An 18,713-nucleotide genomic window follows, 5' to 3' on the forward strand; every position below is an offset into this window, starting at 1 on the left:
AGCCAAATATAAATCAGTTTTGACCCAAAACCTTGACGGGTCCGCTTGAAAGCTGAAGACATAGAGGGGTTTTATTTTTCCTCTGTCACTGTTCAGTTCAAGCATGAATCCCTATCAATAAAAGAATGGCTACGCTGGAAGAGAAAGTTAAAGTTTTCTGATTGCCTGTCCATAATTCAGACTGAAATCCACAGGGTCACACAGATTCACTGAAGAGAACTGGAGACAAGAGATGTCCTCCAAACTGATAGATTTGGAGGAATGTTGAAAAGGAAAGCAGCAGTAACCCAAGAACACTGAGTTTTCCTCTCGCCTGTAGCTACATGCATGCTTGGTATGAAGGATTGCTGCAAAGTCAACGACACAATCTGCTGGGTTTCCCTAGACAGAAAACGTTTAACTTTGTAAAGTGCTTTGAGATGACATGTTGTGAATTGCCTCTATATAAACAAACTGAATTAAATTAAATTTAATTTAAAACTTGATCACAGGATCCTTCAACAAAGTGTTTCGAAGGTGTGCACACTTATACAACCAGGGTATTGCAGCGTTTTTACTCTTAATATGTTTTACTCCCATAAATTTGCCAAACGTTTAATTGAATTGTCAAAGCTATGTGTAAAATTTAGGATAGAAAAAGTTTTTTTAAATGATTTACTATGATCTCAAAAACTGCCTTATCAGTTCCTCACTTCAACAACCTGGAAAGAAATGCTGATGCTTTTGGATTCCTGCTGTGCTGCACGTATAAACTCCTTGCCTTTCCCATAAAATTTTACCCTCGCTTCGGCGCGCTAACAGTTCAGCTCCCCTGAATCCCTGGTTGGAGTGTTGAGTCATGCACATTAATGCACGCCACATGTAAATATGACCCTGCTGTGCAGCAGCAGCAGGGGGTTTGACCTGCTGAAGGACAAGCTTTTGTAATAAAATGAACAGGTGCCATGTACCCAGGAGAAAAATGATACAGTGGCATGTTAAAGAAATTGCTATTTTCATCTCCTCCTAACCCTTGTTTACAGTCTTCAGCCGCACACACACAGCCGATGAAACAAAGACACTCAGTGAACAGCAGCGAACATGGACAGATTCAATAAATCTACGGGGAATTGTTTTAGAAGGAGGTACTTAACTAGGAATGAAAACAAGCTAAAGTAAAAACCCATTTTCCATTCATCTGTAGGAGATGCAACGATTGTGCCAAACTAGTTTACCTTTAATCCCTTCCTTCCGTCTGAAAGCATTTTGGTTTTGTCCCTGCTGACCACAGAACCTCTGAGCAGTGTGTCGTCCCTGGAGGTCCACTTTGACCTGTTGGATCTGACTGAGCTGACTGACATGTCTGACCAGGAACTGGCGGAAGTCTTCGCTGACTCTGATGAGGAAAACCACAGAGAGTCCCCAGCAGGTAGGCCCTGCCAGAATAAACTGTGCCACAGTAAACAGGATGGATGGATCGGAAAGTAAATTAAAGAGATTTACGAGTATTGCTTAAGTAGCAGACCTATTTCCTAAAAGACAAAAGGGAAAACAGATATTCTGGTCATGCGGGACTGAAAAGCTCTCCTCGGTCAAGGATGGAGAGCCGCTCCGTTTGAAAAATAATAGAAATGCAAATTAATCATGAATGAGTGATACAGAATAATGTGTATGCGTAATGCGCCATCCGTTTTGCAGATGTAAAGCTCTGTGTTTCAGTCAGTTTCAAATGATTATCCATACAGGATCCATAAAACCCTGCTGAGCAATAATGAGCTCAAAGGTCATGTGACCCTCAGTCCTGCGGATAGATGGTACATATTTGTGGTGAGATTTTTAATTTTCAGAATTAGTTTTTGCCAGAATATGGAACCTAATTGCGTTATTAGATATCATGTTTATTAAAAATGCTTGGTACGTTTGTCAGAATTTTATTTTTAAAACATTAAAAACCTTATTGTGTCTTACCCTGTGTTGGTCTGTCACGTCAAATCCTGATAAAACATATAGCTTATGTTTTTTAAATGTGACAGAATATGGAACAGTTCAAGAAATGTGAATAGTTAATAAAAAAAACTTTATTCTGTAGGAAATTTTTGACATATTGGCTGCTCAAGGCTGCAGGGTCCAGTTAGATTTAAAAACCTATACATGTTGACATTCCTCTTATCTGTTATTGATTATTAGCAAGGGAGATAAATGACAGCTTAGTTGGTAGTATGTTTATATGAAACACACAACTTTAGGTTCTCAGCTCAGGAAATGCATGGATAACAGAAAGTCAAAAGTAATAACTAAATAGTAATCTTAAGGAGCTTATATAGCAGTGCAAAGGCAATTGTGAACTCTTTGTTTATCAGCAAGTAGAATAATACTGTGTATGCCTAAAAGTGCACATAAATACTGCACTTCTCTCTATGTGGCTGGACATGTTTGCTTACATGGAGCAATCAGCTCCATAAATACAGACGTGTTGGAAGGAAAGATCTGTTTTGCAGTAGTCACGTGATGTCTTCTTATTTATTTATTCATTTATTTACTGTATTTTGGGAAGAAAACATGGAAGTCTCTAGTGTACGCGTTCAGCCAGGTTTAGGCAGGCTTAACACGGGGGGGGGGGGGGGGGGGTAGCAGTGTTTGAGTCTGGTTGTGTGGGTGTTGAAGGCTTTATATCGTCTGCCTGATGGCAGCAGCTCCAAGATGTGCAAGCCTGGGTAGGTGGGGTCCTTCCAGATGCTCACTGCTTCCCTGAGGCACGTTGTGGTTTAAGTTTCTTCCAATGATGGGAGTTCAGTCCTGTTAAAGTGTTGTGCACTGGAGATAAAAAAAAAACATTAGAGTGCTCTCCTGTCTGATGTTCTTCATGCTAAGAAGCAGTACATGGGGGTAGATCTGTAAAAGTTTTGGATGGTTGTTGTTGAAACTTCGTCTGAAATTGAGACCCTCAGGAACTTGATGCTGAATACTCTCTGTCACTTAGTCCTTCAGGCATTCAGAAAGTGGTTAGGTTGTGAGCACAAGTCTACCTGCTTCACAGTTTTGGTTGAGACAGGGACTGAGCACACACCTCTGTGGCATGCCAGTCGACCGGGTGATGAGAAAGGGTGTTTATTTTACAAACAGTTTTCCATAGAAAAAATTGACTTTTTTGTTGTGATTACTGAAAGAAAAAGAATAAGGCAAATAAGAAAAGCATGAAATACTTCTGCATGGAGACTTTCAGGCTAAATTCTTAGCTTTGTCTCTGAAGAAGGCTCTTAGATTTGGGAGCAGTGTTTTTTTTTTTTTTTTCAACACATACAGCATGCTGAATCAAGCTAATTTTATGTAATCAGTCTCACATCTCTGTCTCACAGTCAAAAATAGCATTTTTGCCATTTTCCTTGAACAACGCAATCACCTTCATCTTCAAGAAATTCATCCTCTCCCTTCTTCTCCTTGCTGCTTTATTGCCAAAGCTTCATAAAACGACACCGCCTAAGTTTTATTTTAGTCTCTTTGTGCAACATGCTGCTGTGAGCGGTACAGCCACATACTTGCACACACCACTTTGAGTTTTTAATATGTGTACACTGTTAGATAGATATGTCAAGATTTGGGTGTTGATGTCACTCTATTAAATGAGTTAAAAGCCACACTGAACAGAAGGCAACTGAAGCAAGCTGTAAAAAACACATTTTTATGGTATTTGCACATTTTACTGAGCAACATCATTAATTAGATGAGTTTCCCAGTAAATCAAAGTAACAAGTGAGATCACTCACCAAAAAAAAAAAAAAAACACCTAACATAACGAAATGCTGTTATGATTGGAAAGAGTTTCTGTTTGCCAACTGCCAGAAAATTAAGAGAGATCATTTTCATAGATTTTTTTTTTCTTTAAATTCAGAAGTTAAAATACATTTATTTGGTAGAACTGTCTGTGGCTGGGCACAACCCTCAACGCAGCTGTCCCAGGTTTGAGTCCCTGGCAGTGGACTTTTGCCACATGTCTTCCCCCTCTCTCTCAACCCCATTTTCATATGTACAGAAAGGACATTAGAGCCAAAAAAAAAGATTTATAAAAATGCAATAAAATTATTGCCAGTGGTTTGAGTCAGAGGCTTTAGGTATCCTACCTCAAGCTTCTCACCACTGTTGTCTGTGATTTTGGCTAATTCCTTCTGACAGACCTGATTTAACTAAGTCAGACTAGCAGACCTTTTTTCAGGGACATTTGGAAGATCAATTTGCTCCCCGGATTTAACTTCCTGGCTGATGATATTATATTTACTTCACTGTTTCCTCATGATGGTACCTATTTTGTGAAGTGCACGCAGTCTCTCCTTCAGCAAAAGACCCACACAACATGATACTGCCCTCTCAGCACTTAACAGTTGGGATATGTTTCTTGGGATTTTAAAGGTGCATAGCCACGTTATTTGACTTTTTTTTATTTATACATCAGTAGCTCACTCTGGATGTATACAAAGTTTTTTATGAAATATTATCATGTCCTGCTGGCGTATCAGTTGTTATTTTTGCTGTTCTATGCTTTGTTTTTGCTCAATTTGTCAGTAAATGAAGCCTTTTTTGTTTGTTTACAATATTAATGGAAGCACTTATTGTGCAGCAGGTGTTGAAACATGGAAGCAGCTAACGGCTATTAGCATCTCCCAGTGAAACAATGATAATGGTCCAAGATCCAGTGAGAAAAGCGCAAAAAAAATATGATTCCAAGGGGAAAAAGACTGGAATGTCGCTGGGAATACATTATGAACGTTGGTGTTCACTGAAGCGGACTCTAAATCTGCCGAGGCTCAGATGTGACCGCAGAGCTGATTGCCATGAAAAAATGCATACATCATCTGAGTTTTCCCCATCTTGTTAAAGCCATCGTAATCTTACTGTATGTAATCATTTCATCTTGAAGACTGAAATAAATAGTTATCAAAATAAATGATTTCTCTCATTGTTCTGGCATTTAGCAAAAAGAAATAATATTGTTAACGCTGACTGACTTAAAAGAGGAACGTCTTAGTCTGATTCATAATCAGACAGTGAGGTAAATTGGGCTTTGTGTCCACAGTTGTATGTAAATATGTGGTTTCAGCCGAGGTTTTAAATCCCAGCACTTTAAGCTTCTCCTGACACTGCAGCCTTTGTTCTTCAGGGCCAACACAGCTTTGCTAGGCTCGGCAAGGTGTCCTGTTTTCAGAAGAAGTGCATCGTTTCACTGTGCAGACAACAAGCACACAGAGATAAGTGGCTTTTGGTAATTATTCAAAGACAACTTCATGATAGCTGGGTCTTTTTTTTTTATTATTTGCACTAGGAATAACTCAGGAAAATGAGGCTGAGGATGAAAGCACTTTCATTTCTGCTTCCAGCATGACTTATCCCCTCTGCTGTAATGCCTTGACCAGATGCATGGTTGTGTAATATACAGACACATAATGTATTCTTCATGTTTAAAAAAAATAAAAAAATAATGTGAAGCTCAGCACGATTAGTCGTCCACCTGTACTAAAAGCAAGATGCATCGAGATGCAGGATAAATGATGTTCAAATACAGGAGTGAACGAAATGGTAAATGTTATTTAATCAGTCTGCGTATTCATTCACCAATTCAAAATGATTTTTAACCCAAGTCTGTGTTCAAAATACATCAAACTAAATTAGAACAAAGTCTTGATGTGTAACAGAAGAGTCTGACCATGGGTCCAGATTTTTACGACTTTGTGTGATTTTCACTCTAAGTCGTGGATCAGGTAGCATCAGGCTTTGGTGTGACAGAAAAAACCGCCCAATGTGGAAAAGTGCAGCCATATCAGGGTTGAGACAACGGTTAAAGAGGGGAGGAGCTAAAGATGGGTGACCAAGTTCAAGCTAAATGCAGACTCTTAAATAATTGATATTCCCCCTCTGGAAACAAAGCCTGTTTCTTCTGCAGGCATTTCAACACAATCAGAATGCAAGAAACTCCTTTTTGCACATTGTCCTCATCACGCTGTGCCATTTTATTTCATTTTTCCCTTCCCCTCTCATGTCACCGTCTCTTACTTTCAGGTAGCAGCAGCTTTTAAAGCCCTGTTTTGATTTTATATGCACGTAAAGTTTGGACATGTAAAGCATGTTCAGTCCAGAAAGCTCAGAACAAAAAGCAATTAGAAGGCTTTTCCTTCTAGAGACTCTGAACAAGGGAATGACGTTGATGTCCAGTTGGCTTGCTCTTTGTTTTATCCTTAAATAAGCTTCATGAACCGTAAGGTTTGGGCGCACACAGACAAGCTGGCAGACTGTGTGCAACTGTGTTAGTCTTCTGTTGTTTTTTTTTTTTTTTTTTATTGTTTGGGTGGATTACCTTTAAATAACAGCTTCTTTAGAGTGGACAATTGCTTCTGTGCAAGTACAATTATTACATTTGCAGTAATGAAATGACTCATGCAGCAGAGAAAATCAATTGGATAATTCCCGCAGTGGGAAAAAATCATTCAGTCTATCGTTTTTCAGACCATTTGATGAGATTGTTTGGCTGCATTGTTAAAACTGTTATGAATCTCAGGAGTCGGACCCGGTAATTCACACAACACCAAGAGTTCGTTAAACTTAATTTATTAAAAGTAACGTAGTAGAAAAAACAAGCCTCAGGGAACAGGACTGGTTGCTCTGAAAAGGAGAGAGACAGGTTAGTGGCTGTGAGCTTGCAGAGGGAAATTATAGCTGCACAAGGAAAGCCACTAACCTTGATTGGATCCGTAAAAGACGTTGAATCCAAAACAGAGTCCTTTCTCCTGAAGGGGGCAGGCGACAGGGGAAATCCAACAGGTCCAGTCCGAGTCCGTTTCCAAGGTCCAAAATCCAGTTTTCAACAGGCAGAGGTACAGAGAGGACTGAGCAGAGAGGCAGTGTCGAGAGGCAGGCAGAGGTCGTTGTCCAGAAACTGAGAACCGGTGAAGAGACCGACAAGGGCAAGGCAACAGGCAGGAATCCAGAGAATACTCAGAGGTCGAACACAGGTAGGCAGGTTTAAGAAATGCTGGAAGGTCTACTAACACAAGGCTTTCGAGAATCTGGCACCAGCTTGCTGTGGAAGGCCAGCTTAAATAATGCCAATCACAGGTGCCAGTAATCAGGGCAAACAACAGATGCTAGCAATCAGGAAATAGAGCAGCCACTGTATGGAAGGCTGAGATGGCCAACGTGAAAAAATAATCAGACCAAAAGCTGTGATCATTACAGTACCCCCCCTTCAAGGTCCGGCACCTGACGGACCTCTGGGCTGATCAGGGTGAGAACGATGAAACTCCCTAATAAGGGATTTGTCTATGATGAAACGGCCCGGAATCCAGGATCTCTCCTCCGGACCGTAACCCTCCCAGTCCACTAGATACTGGAGACCCCGACCTCTGCGCCTGGACCTCATAATACGACGGACAGTGTAGATAGGTTCCCCATCCAGGAGCCGGGTGGGAGGAGGGGTGCCGGAGGTGGGCTCGAATCGAGACTGTAAAAAGGGCTTAACTCGGGAGACATGAAAGGTAGGATGGATTCTCATATTACGAGGTAGCTGGAGACGGACAGAAACAGGGTTAATGACTTTGGAGATAGGAAAAGGCCCAATAAACCTGGGAGCCAGTTTCTTACAGTCCACACGCAAAGGTAGGTCCTTGGTGGATAGCCAAACTTTCTGTCCAGGAAGGTAGGTGGGAGCAGGGACTCTGCGGCGATTAGCCGACTTGGTATAACCTTGGGCCATCTTAGACATAACCCGTCTGGCCTTTCGCCAAGCTCGCTGACACCTTAGGGCAGCGGCGTGCGCAGAAGGAATCTTAGCTACCCTCTCCTGAATCGAAAAAAACCGGGGGTTGATAACCAAACACAACATAGAATGGAGACACCCCAGTGGTGCAGGAAGGTAAAGAGTTCATGGCGTGCTCAACCCAAGGCAGGTTCTGAGACCATTTCTCGGGAAACTGACTGCAAACAGCACGAAGCTTTGTCTCCACCTCCTGGTTCATCCTCTCGGACTGACCATCTGACTGAGGATGAAAACCAGAGGACAAACTGACATTCATACCTAGTAAGGAACAGAACTCCTTCCAAAACTTGGAGATGAACTGAGGGCCACGATCGGACACAATGTCAACTGGGAAGCCGTGAAGACGAAAAACCTCACGAGCCAGGATCTCCCCTAATTGCTTGGATGACGGCAATTTACGGAGGGGAACCAAGTGAACCATCTTTGAGAATCGGTCGACAATGGTGAGGATAACAGTGTTCTCAGCAGATGCTGGCAGACCGGTAATGAAATCCATAGAGATGTGAGACCATGGGCGTGAAGGAATAGGCAGGGGGTGCAGTAATCCTGAGGGAGGTCTTCTGGAGGATTTAGCAGAGTTACAGACAGAACAGGTGGAAACATACTCCCTTATATCCTTGGCCATGGTACTCCACCAGAACTGGGACGCTACAACCTCAGATGTTTTCTTAAATCCGGGATGGCAGGTTAGAAGGGAACTGTGACAAAGTTGAAGTACTTGTGAGACCAGATGATCAGGTACGAATAACTTCCCCTTTGGACATTTCTCAGGAACGGGAAAGTTCAGGAGAAAGTCCCGAACCTTCTGCTCCACTTCGGTTCTGGTTATTGCCAAGCGAGCGCTCTCAGGTAGAATGAATCCTCCTGTATCAACAAACTCATCCTCTCCTTGGTTCTCCTCGATCCTGGACAGGGCGTCCGGTTTAACATTCCTGGAACCGGGTCTGTAAGACAAAGAGAAGCGGAATCTGGAGAAGAACATGGCCCACCTTGCTTGTCTTGGGTTTAACCTTCTGGCGGTCTTAAGATACTCCAGGTTCTTGTGGTCTGTCCACACAATAAAAGGATCTTGGGCCCCCTCCAGCCAATGACGCCACTCCTCCAATGCAAGCTTAACAGCCAGCAGTTCTCGATCACCCACGTCATAGTTACGTTCTGAGGCTGATAGGGATCTAGAAAAGAAAGCACATGGGTGAACCTTGCTGTCCTCCCCTCTTTGGCTGAGAATAGCTCCTACGCCAATGTTAGAGGCATCGACTTCCACAATGAACTGTTTCTTGGGGTCCGGAGAGTTGAGAACAGGGGCAGAAGTAAATAATTTCTTGAGTCGCTCGAAGGATTTGTCGGCAGCCTCAGACCAGACAAACTTGGATTTGGTGGACGTAAGAGAATGAAGTGGAGAGGCAATCTGACTGTAGTTGCGGATGAAGCGACGATAGAAATTAGCGAACCCAAGGAACCTCTGTAATTGCTTGCGATCAGAAGGAGTCGGCCAATCCAAAACAGCAGATACTTTGGCGGGATCCATGGAGATCTTGTTTGGGGAGATGACATAACCCAGGAATGTGGTGGAAAACTGATGAAACTCACACTTCTCCGCCTTGACGAATAGATTGTTCTGAAGAAGGCGGAGAAGTACGGAACGGACATGTTGTTGGTGGGTCTCCAGATCTTTAGAGAAAATCAGGATGTCATCTAAATAAACATAGACGAAATGACCAATCATGTCCCGTAACACGTCATTAACAAGGGCTTGGAACACAGCAGGGGCATTGGTTAATCCGAAAGGCATAACCATATACTCATAATGTCCTGTAGGTGTATTAAATGCAGTTTTCCATTCGTCCCCTTCACGAATGCGCACCAGATGATAAGCGTTTCTTAGGTCCAACTTGGAAAAAATGCAGGAACCTTGAATAACATCAAAAGCCGAATCCATCAGTGGTAGGGGGTAACGATTCTTGACAGTAATGGCGTTTAAACCCCGGTAATCTATACATGGACGAAGAGATCCATCCTTCTTGCCGACGAAGAAGAAACCTGCACCTGCAGGAGATGAGGAAGGTCTAATGATGCCTGCCCTTAATGCTTCCTCAACATACTTTTTCATGGCCTCATGTTCCGGGGCTGATAGAGAATAAGTACGACCTCTAGGAGGCATGGTACCAGGAAGCAGATCGATAGGGCAGTCATAAGGGCGGTGAGGAGGTAAGGCAGTAGCTCTATGTTTATTAAAAACCTCCTTCAAATCCCAGTACTGCTCTGGAACCTTGGTAAGGTCAGGATAAGTCTCCTCATTACTGATCTTGCAACTGGAGCCGCCCTCAGCCTTAGTTAAACACCCTGCCAAACATTCTTCTGACCAGCCTTGGATCTCCTTAAGCCTCCAGTTAATGTGAGGGTTGTGCTTAGCTAACCAGGTAGCACCTAGGACCACGGGGAGATCGGGAGAATTAATGGTCGTAAAGACCAAACTTTCAAAATGATTACCCCCAATGCAGAACTGGACAGGAGCAGTCTGGGAACGAGATTGATTCAAAACATGCCCATCCAGAGCTAAAACCTTACGTTTGGTCTCTGCAGGGACCAACTGAATGCCTAAACTGTGAGCAAATGATTCGTCCATAAATTCTGTGTCGGCACCAGAGTCAATAAACACAGGTACAGAAAAAGAACGTTCTCGTACCTGGATGGTGGCTGGAAATGTAGAATCACTGATAGAGGACTGTGTGCGACATTGGCTCAGTAGTAGTCTTCGTATTGCTACTGGGTCAGGTCTTTTAACAGGACAATCCCGGATGAAATGTCCCTTCTGTCCACAATATATGCAGAGTTTCAGTCTCCTGCGGCGATCCTTCTCCTCAGTCGATAATCGGCACCTCCTAAGCCGCATGGGTTCCTCCATGGAATTCCCCTTTGTTGAAACCCTAAGAGCAGAAAGGTGAGCCACAGGATTTACTGACCTCTTGAAAGTGACGCTTCTTCTGGTGTAGGACTCTCTTTCTCGTTGTCTCTCTGCCAATCTGAGATCAACACGAGTAGCCAAATCCTCCAATTCTTTAAGGGAGGCAGGGAGATCCCGTGTAGCCAGAACGTCCTTTATTCTTTCATCCAGTCCTTCCATAAACACATCCATCAAAGCCTCCTCATTCCATGTACTCTCTGCAGCAATGGTGTGAAACTCTACTATGTAGCTGGTCATAGGTCTGCCTCCTTGGTGGGTCCTCATCAGGGCTCTAGCCGCCTCTCTACCTGGAAGTACTGGATCGAACACCCGAATCAGTTCCTCTGAAAATGCTTTGAAAGAGCCACAGCGATGAGACCTTCTCTGCCACTCGGCAGTTCCCCAGCACTTAGCCTTGCCTGACAGCAACGAGATGACGTAAGCTACTTTGGAGTATTCTGTGGGAAAGGAGGAAGGCTGCAGTTCGAACTGAATCTCACATTGGGTGATGAAAGGGCGACACTGATCGGCCTCTCCCTTAAACACTTCTGGGGGAGACAATCTGGGTTCACGGGCGGGCGCAGAAGCCAGAACCTCGGCTGCGGGATTAACACAAGCTGCGGCGGCACAACTGACCGGACTCCTAGGAGTAATGACCACATTGTGCAACAAATCAATGATTTCATTCATGTGCCCCTCTAACCCGGAAACAGCCCGGTCTACACCTGAACGCCACTCTGGTGTTGCGGACGGGTCCATCTTTTGGCCAGATTCTACTGTTATGAATCTCAGGAGTCGGACCCGGTAATTCACACAACACCAAGAGTTCGTTAAACTTAATTTATTAAAAGTAACGTAGTAGAAAAAACAAGCCTCAGGGAACAGGACTGGTTGCTCTGAAAAGGAGAGAGACAGGTTAGTGGCTGTGAGCTTGCAGAGGGAAATTATAGCTGCACAAGGAAAGCCACTAACCTTGATTGGATCCGTAAAAGACGTTGAATCCAAAACAGAGTCCTTTCTCCTGAAGGGGGCAGGCGACAGGGGAAATCCAACAGGTCCAGTCCGAGTCCGTTTCCAAGGTCCAAAATCCAGTTTTCAACAGGCAGAGGTACAGAGAGGACTGAGCAGAGAGGCAGTGTCGAGAGGCAGGCAGAGGTCGTTGTCCAGAAACTGAGAACCGGTGAAGAGACCGACAAGGGCAAGGCAACAGGCAGGAATCCAGAGAATACTCAGAGGTCGAACACAGGTAGGCAGGTTTAAGAAATGCTGGAAGGTCTACTAACACAAGGCTTTCGAGAATCTGGCACCAGCTTGCTGTGGAAGGCCAGCTTAAATAATGCCAATCACAGGTGCCAGTAATCAGGGCAAACAACAGATGCTAGCAATCAGGAAATAGAGCAGCCACTGTATGGAAGGCTGAGATGGCCAACGTGAAAAAATAATCAGACCAAAAGCTGTGATCATTACAAAAACCCATTCTGCAGGAGGTTCCCAGCTCTCACTGTGTGTTCACGCTGAGCAATATCGCTCGGTTCTAATTGATTTATACATATGGAACCAAATTATTTAAAAAAAAAAAAAGCGTTATCTCAAGGCATTTTATGATTAGGTGCAATATTGCAATACGCAATTAAACAAAATCCAACTGAGTCCGATATGATAGTCACATTCAGATCCAATTACAGGGCAATGCTATCCTAAATAAACCAGTGTTTAAATTTCAAATTCTGTTCAGTGCAAATTGATTTATACATACAGAACCAAATTATTTTAAAAAAGCGTTATCTCAAGGCACTTTATGATTAGTTGCAATATCACAATACGAAATTAGTCACACCCAGATCCAATTACAGGGCAATGCTATCCTAAATAAACTAGTGTTTAAATTTCAAATTGGTGAAAAAGTTGTCTGTTAGTGTAAATTTCCCCACTCTGGGACAATAAAGGTATTTCTACACTTAGCCCATTGCATCAGATCAGTGATTTGGCAGGATTCTCTCATATGTGGGGAAAAACAGAGAATAACACCCACCTTTTAGCAATAAGAAACCTCGAGAAGAACCATGCATAGTATAAATCTATGTGCTGTAAAAATTTGGGCTGCAGAGGACAGAAAGCAAACAGAAAAAAACCCAGATGGTGTTGTCCAGAAGTTTGCTCTTGAAGAGACAAACAGAGTACACGGAGATAAAGGCAGCAGTATTTATGTCAGGGGTTTCCTCTTGGAGAGAAACACAGCTAAACAGAGGACAGCTGAGATGAAAAACCAAAGTAGTCGCATAACGTCTGAAGGAACTACCTCCTGTTCTACTTTTTAAAACTCTGGGAAGCACCAGTAAACCTTCGGGCTGGGAGCGAAGAGCTCTGGGAGCTTTTGGAACAATCAGATCTCTGACACGCAGCAGATTTAACTGGGAGTCTGACGAGAACCTAAAATCTAAGAAACACCAGCTCTTCTTTTAATTTTCACCAGAACTCTTGCTGCAGTGTTTTAAAAATTGTTGATACAACAATTGCAATGATGCAGTTGCCTAAAATACAAAGAGAAAAGTTAAGTTTTATCCCATAAAGTGCACAGTTAACAGCTGCTTTCTCTGTAAGCCATTCAGCAGAGTTTCTATGAAGGTAATTTTGTTCCAATTCAATTTGTGCATTGTAAGCTTGAATTTGAAGTTGTAGAGGGAGTTAAATTCTAAGTTTTGTATTTGAAGAATGAAAAAAAAAATTACAAGTACAATTTTTTTTTACACCTGTTCAAATAATTTTTTTTCCCCTCTACACAAATACAAATCAATAATTTACAACTGCACAAATCTGCTGCTGTGAGTCAAGTTTGCCCTAGATCATAAGCTCTTGTATATGGAGAGCTGTTTTATTCATAATTAAATAAATAAACACTGTAATTGATGACATATTTAAAAATAATACATTAAAAAAATATCCCTCCAAAATCAAAACAATTATTTATTCTATTTATTTATTAATTTTTGTTTATTTAAAAAATAATTAATTAATCTTGAAATCATTAATAAATGGCAAAACACAAAATAAACCTTTTTTTTATTATTGTTTGATTTTTTGGGGGGATATTAACTTTTTTGAAAGTATTATTTTTCAATATATTATCTATTGCAGTATTTATTATTTTATTTTTTTAATTTATAAACGGCTCTCCATACTGGTTGCGCTGCGCTATGGAGGACTGACTCAGACATATTCAAAAATAAATACAGGAATAAATATAGAAATAAATACATGCTCAAGAAAAGAATAAAACCAATATTTGTTGTCTTTCAAGAATTTGGGGACGGGGCACACATGTGCACATATTGGTCTTTACAGACTCATAATTCATGGGTCTACAACTTTTCCAATTCAGAGTCATTTTGTCCTCAGTCTAGCTAGATAAAACATGTTTAGTGCCAGAAATGTTACTGCTGTCATTTTTAAAGAATCACCATTTTATTGCTGTCTTTCAGTAAAAAAAGGAAAAGAGGAAGGTTACATTTTTATTCAATTGAGTGTTGATCTTTGTGGTAACGATATAAAAAAAAAAAAAGCTAATCGTTTCCAACCTAATCACAAGGAAAATAGATCTGTAAAAATACTACTGGTAATTTTAGTGTCATTCTGTTATGGAATTGAAATATTGTTCCATAAAAAACAGAAAAATTGCTCATATCTGCGTTTGTTATCCTTTCTATGGTGTAAGGTTTGTTATCATGCCTTCAACTGAGCAGCAACACAATATCTTGAGCTACAATCATAGGAATACCAAATTTCTGGTACTTTTATAAGCTGTGCCCCACAAATTGGAGGAAAACTGCAGAAGTTTTGTGATTCCGTAACACTAAGTGAATCAGAAACTCACTGACTGAAGCAGAAAAATCTATATTTATAACTCTGGCAAGAGAACACGGGACACAAAGAAAAACATCTCCACAGTTGTAGTGCATAAATATCTTTTACATTGTGTCTTTTTGTGTTTTCCTGCAATCTCATTGTCAGGGGAGATTGCAAAGCATGCAAAACTACCATACTTGCATTACACGGGTAGCATTGAGCTTGCACACGTTGCAGACATTTATTTAGTGGCCTAAATGCATCAGGGGGGTTTCTTTCATCGCTGCATTTAACTCCAGAGTCCTTCCTGCTTCAGGGGAGGTTGGCATCTCATTAAAATCCAGCCGAGAAGCAATCAATCATATGGGATCAATATTTGTCTTATTCTATCGCCTCTCTTTCTGTCGTCGCTTCTCAGTCTTTAATATATGGCAGAATACAAGACCAAGCATTATGTGTGCACTGAACAGGAGCTCGCTTTCACTCATATTAAGCTGATTTGACGTCACTGCCAAAGGTTCAACATCACCACCAAATGGCCTGAATTGGCAGTGACACCAAAACCTTAAATTCAGTTCCATGTCTGATCAGCCGCTGGGTCCAACACTCTTGTCAGGATGTGTCTTTACTCCCTTTTCAGCGATTCATTTGTCTCTTGTACACAATGGTGATATCTCTTTGAATCTATGCCTAATTGTTTGCTAACGTGTTCATATTTCTTGATCTTTTTTACATTTATGTGACATTTCCAGCACAAATTGCAAAGTGTTTAATATGTTATGTCATAGACTAACACACAGTGGTGCATGATGGTAAAGTGGAAGGAGACTGGTTGAGTAAATTGGGGGTTTTAAAACTTTCTTTAACTAAAGAAAAAACGGTAAAATGTGTCTTTCACATGTATTTACTGACTTGAGTCATTAAAGTGTAGAATCGTCCTCCGCTGTAGTTGCAGATCTTTTTGGGTTTGCCTTTACCAGTTTTTTCACATTTAGACAGAAAGTGTTGCACATTCATCTTAATTACGATTGGTAAGGAGGAAATTTGTAAACAGCAATGTTTAGATCGCAACATATTCCTAACTGAATCTAGTGATTGGTTTTGACTGAGCCATTCTGACAAATAAACATGTTTTCATCTAAACCATTTCATTATAGCTTCGGCTAAATGTTTAGGGTTGTTGTCCTGCTGGAAGGTGAACCTCCTCTCCTGTCTCAAGTCTTTTCCTCCAGGACTGCCCTGTACAGGATTTGGCTGGTGGAGATGATGTGTTTAGGGCCTCCACGGTGCATACGGCATGCAGGTTCAGAAAGTTACATTTTAGTCGTATCTACCCAGAGCACCATCTTCCACATGTTTGCTGTATCTCCCACTTGGCTTGTGGCCAACTTGTAATGGCTTTTAATATAACGTGGGTTTTCTTTGTGCAACTCTTGCATGAACGCCAGATTTGTGGAGTTTACAACCACAATTTCTCCCTCCTGAGCTTTGGATCCCTGCGTCTCCTCCAGAGTTACAATGGGCCCATCGGCTGTGTCTCTAATTAATCTTCTTCTTGCCCAGCCCATCAGTTAAGAAGGGGGGAAGGGCTGCAGGCGTGCGATGCTCTTTCCATTTTCCCATGAGCATGTTTTAAACTTCTTCTTTTATCTCCGACTTGTCTGCTGTTCCCGTTGGCTCTTCATGATGCAGACTTCACGACTGAAGTCTAAAACCATAACGTTCCTTTTCCCTTCGCCACTACGCTCTGCTTTGTGTCAGTCAATCAGATAAAATCCTAAAAAAGCAGATTAATTGTCCTGCTTGTAATGTGAAAAAAATAGCAGATATTTTTAATGCTATTACATATTTTTTATGGAAGAGAAGGTTTCAGTGCATATTGCAACAACAGCGTTTTTCATACTAGGTGTTGAGCTCTTAAGAAGTTTTAGATTGTAGAAATTTTTCAGATTGTATAAATCTCAGCATCAGCAGCATCATTTCTGTGTTTTTATCTCATAATGGGTTAAAAAAAACTCTATTTGATCTGTTTTAACTCCTGTGCCGTGTTTCTGGTCCTCAGGTTCCCACCAGCCTGTGCTGCCCAGGAGCGGCTACATGCGCTCGCCCTCATGGACGCGCTGCAGGAAAGCGGAGCTCCCGCGTGAGAGAAAGCATCACAGCGACTCAGACACAGCCGAGCCCTTAATGAAGCTAGAGAGACCGAAGCATCCGTAAAGCTCAACCCGAAACGACTGGCCCGCAAAGAGAAAGAGAGAGAGACAGATTCATCTCAGAGCCTGTTGGACAGACACAATGGTGAAACCAAGCCACCATGACGCCTCCATCTGCCACTGTGCACTCATGTGACGTCCCACAGTGCTGGCATGTTCAGGCTCAACTCCAGAGACTCTGCTCTCTACTCTAAAAGAAAACGATAACATGCAATAGTCCCACTGTTCCTGCTCTCTTCTCCCTCTAACACAAGAAGGCCTGTGCAGTCATCATGTTTTTTAACAACGGAGGGTTCTTGTTGCACTCTGGCCTGCCAGATGATTTAAATGTAGTTTTTTTTTCTTTTTCTTTAGAAAGACAGGGTATGAGGTCAACAGAGTATCAGCACCTTTGTCCTTACAGCACCTCAGGGTGGGCCAGCAAAAGGAGATTGGCAATAAAAGTCAAAACCACAGCGATGGCAGACCCTGAGACATTAACCGCAACATTAATTAAAACGTCGCAGATGCTTATTGAGACTTACTATGTTTGCTGTTAATGCATCAGGGGGTTTCTGCTGCCTCTGAAGTAAACAAAGGTAGCCTTAACAGAGGATGTGTGGGGCGACTCTCTCCATCTTTACCAGAAATGTGTCTCTGAATGCAAAATGCCCGAATGACAAAGTTGCACTTACTTCTCTAAATTGTATATCCAGCGCCCCCTGCAGGAGTGTGTGTGTGGTGCAGACAAATCAAATGACGACACAGAGCAGCAGCAACATGCAATAATTTGTTCCATACTCACATTTCTTTGTTATTAACGCCCCCTCCGACCACCCCACCCTTACACTGCAAAAACGGAACTTAAAATAAGTAAAATGTTCTTAAAATAGGGTGTATTTGTCCTTGATTTGAGAAGGTAAATAAGACTATTTGCCAATGGAATAAGATTTTTGCACTTAAAATAGGAAGAACTCATCTCCATCACCCTATTTCAAGTGCAGGATGTCTAATTATCTTATTTTAGGGGTAAAAATACTCATTCCATTGGCAAATAATCTTTTTTTACCTGTTTAAATCAAGGACAAATACACTAACTTTAAGAACATTTTACTTATTTTTAGATCCGTTTTTGTAGTGTACGAAAATGTGTGGCTGCCAGAGCTGCTGCTGCAGGGATGCAGACGACAAGAACTTGAAATAAAAAATCCAATTCAAAGCAAAAGCCACCCAGATATGTGTGGATGCCAAAAAAAAATGCAACAAAGTGCCAACTTTTGTTTTAATAATAAAATTTACTGAAGGTATTTCTCTATCGCCAGTGAATGGATAACAGGTTGGTTAGTTAGTCACATGTTCAGGCTGCCTTAACAGGGAGTGTGGATAGTTCTGAATGCTGTGGCACAGTGGATGAGATGTGATGCTGTGGGATGGTTGAGGATTCAATAAAAGTATGGCTCCTTGTATGTTTTCTATCGTCATTTTCCTCATCTTTCATATCTTTTCTAGCAAACTGCTTTCTTTTTTTTTTTTTTTTTTTTTAACACGATTTCAGTGTTAGGTGCCTGTAAATGAACATTCATAAAATCAATAGTTAAAAGCAGAGAAGCCAGTTAATTTGGCGTCTGCAACAGGTTCAGGATGAATTTAAACATTTTGAATTACAATAACATTTACATTTACGCGGTTACGTTTTTGGTCATTATAATGTTAATTGATTTGTTTTTACAGTTGAACTGTTCTTTTTCAGGGTGGAATGATTTTACAACATACAGCTACACATAGATCAATTTCTAAGGAGAAAAATATGCATCTCAAACAAATGATTAAGACTATTAAGAGATAAATAGGTGTGCTGTGCTCAAAAGCTGTGAAGCAAAATAATGTATGTCTGTTATTTCTGTTATTTCTGTACATCATTAGAATAAAAAACATTGAAAAAGACTCACAGGGG

General features: G+C 41.5%; 1 protein-coding gene across 1 annotated transcript in view; it reads left to right on the top strand.

Moving 5' to 3' along the window:
- dbndd1 (dysbindin domain containing 1) overlaps positions 1 to 17,433 on the top strand; it is a 27,108-nt gene extending 9,675 nt beyond the window's left edge. The window contains exons 3-4 of the mRNA XM_012855097.3: positions 1,271 to 1,408; positions 16,630 to 17,433. Coding sequence (XP_012710551.1) covers positions 1,271 to 1,408; positions 16,630 to 16,784 — 293 coding nt within the window. The 3' untranslated portion in view covers positions 16,785 to 17,433. The remainder of the gene's footprint in view (positions 1 to 1,270; positions 1,409 to 16,629) is intronic.
- The last annotated feature ends 1,280 nt before the right edge of the window (positions 17,434 to 18,713 follow it).

The sequence above is a fragment of the Fundulus heteroclitus genome, chromosome 4, assembly GCF_011125445.2.
Source record: "Fundulus heteroclitus isolate FHET01 chromosome 4, MU-UCD_Fhet_4.1, whole genome shotgun sequence".
Lineage (NCBI taxonomy): Eukaryota > Metazoa > Chordata > Actinopteri > Cyprinodontiformes > Fundulidae > Fundulus > Fundulus heteroclitus.